The 1,615-nt window shown below is 52.8% G+C and overlaps 1 protein-coding gene across 1 annotated transcript in view; it reads right to left on the minus strand.

The window, feature by feature from the left end:
• COPE (coatomer protein complex, subunit epsilon) overlaps positions 1-1,615 on the minus strand; it is a gene marked incomplete at its 5' end in the record, with an annotated part of 4,530 nt that overhangs the window by 1,352 nt on the left and 1,563 nt on the right. Inside the window, 2 exons of the mRNA XM_008939725.1 lie at positions 59-214; positions 1,182-1,263. Of these exons, the coding sequence (XP_008937973.1) occupies positions 59-214; positions 1,182-1,263 (238 nt within the window). The remainder of the gene's footprint in view (positions 1-58; positions 215-1,181; positions 1,264-1,615) is intronic.

Consider the following 1,615-nt stretch of genomic DNA (forward strand, 5'->3'; position numbering starts at 1 on the left):
CAGTGGTTCTCTCTCTATTCCCCTGAGAGAAGAGCTGCCTGGCCAAACCAGGGAGTACCTTGTCCAGGGCCTCCTGCAGGACTCCCTCAGCATCGTCCCACTTGCCCTGGGCCATGTAACAGGCTGCTTGCCCGTTGAGGAGGAGGAGGGTGGAGGAGCACTTGTCTGCCATCTCTTGGAAGATGTAGTAGGCATCCTGTAGCTTCTCCCCACCCTGCAAGGGGAGGAGACAAACACCCACAGCTCCACGGCACGTTCCTGCTCTGGTTGAAGGACCAGGGGCAAAGTTCCCCTCTGGGGTTACCCAGCACAGGTATGGGACACGTAGGAACCCACCCCAGCAGCTGCTGGCACCACAACACCTCCCTGGCAGCCCACAGGGGACAGAAAGGCAAAAATATTCCATATTAAGAGCTAATTAAATGATCAAAAGACCCAGGTTTCCATTCAGAAAGAAAAACCACTTCAGAAGAACCACTTCAGAGGCCTGACGTGGGAAAGGATTGTGAAATGAGAGCTGAATAATGAAATGCAGGCACAGACACCTGGATTTTCAGAAAGTTCTGGCTTCAGAAAGGTTCTACAGGCAGCAGCTGCCACCAGTTAAAGGTGGAAACAAAGATCTCAAGGAGAATCTGGCCACACAAGGGCTGGGTATGAGACATCTCCTAACAAAGCCAAGAGAACGTTGAAACAATTCAAGAGTGTAACAGGTTATTACACATATAACATTAAAAACCCTCCTAAAATTCAGTGAGGTCCATTTGCAAGCCCTTGATTATCTGCACTGCCAAAGAGTGCACGTCCTTGTCCTGTTCACACAGAGCCTTCAGGAGTCTGCTCAGAGCAGCTCTTGTACTTTTTTTCTGGGGGTTTAATGGCCAAGTCTGGCTGCCAGGACCACTTTGTGAATTATTGAAGTGTGGTTCAGCTCCTCCCTGTGTGAGCTGAAGGCCAAGGAGCACAGAGAAAGACTGACAAGGAACACAGAGAGTTGATTTATGAAGCCAGCTACCAAGATTTTCTGCATACTTGAAGGAAGGGGCAAAAAAACAACCCAAAACCCATCAAAAAACCTGCATGCTTTTCTGAAAACATGATGTGAAAAGAGCAAGGAGGAAGGAGACCTGAGTGGGGTTTCTCAGAGGTTGCAGGCTGGAGATGCCTCTGAAGATACTCACTATGGCCAGGTTCACCCAGGCCGTGGCCAGCTGGGTCAGAGTTGCATCTTCATCCTGCTCCTGCATCTTCTTCAGCTCCTTGCTGCAGAGGCAACACTGGGAGTCACACAACAGCAAGACACCTCTCAAGGGGAAGGGTCTGGAGCCCAAGTGTGGGGAGGAGCAGCTGAGGGAGCTGGGGGTGCTGAGCCTGGAGCAAAGGAGGCTCAGGGGAGACCTTCTGGCTCTGCACAGCTCCTGACAGGAGCCTGGAGCCAGGGGGGGGTCGGGCTCTGCTCCTAAGGGACAAGGGACAGGACAAGAGGAAACAGCCTCAGGTTGCCCCAGGGGAGGTTTCAGTTGTCCCTGAGGAACAATTTCTTGCCCTGGAGGGTTGCCCAGGGCTGTGCCAGGCTGCCCAGGGCAGTGGTGGAGTCCCCACCCCTGGAGGGGTT

This window comes from Merops nubicus, unplaced genomic scaffold (assembly GCF_000691845.1).
Source record: "Merops nubicus isolate BGI_N331 unplaced genomic scaffold, ASM69184v1 scaffold26014, whole genome shotgun sequence".
NCBI classification, from domain to species: domain Eukaryota; kingdom Metazoa; phylum Chordata; class Aves; order Coraciiformes; family Meropidae; genus Merops; species Merops nubicus.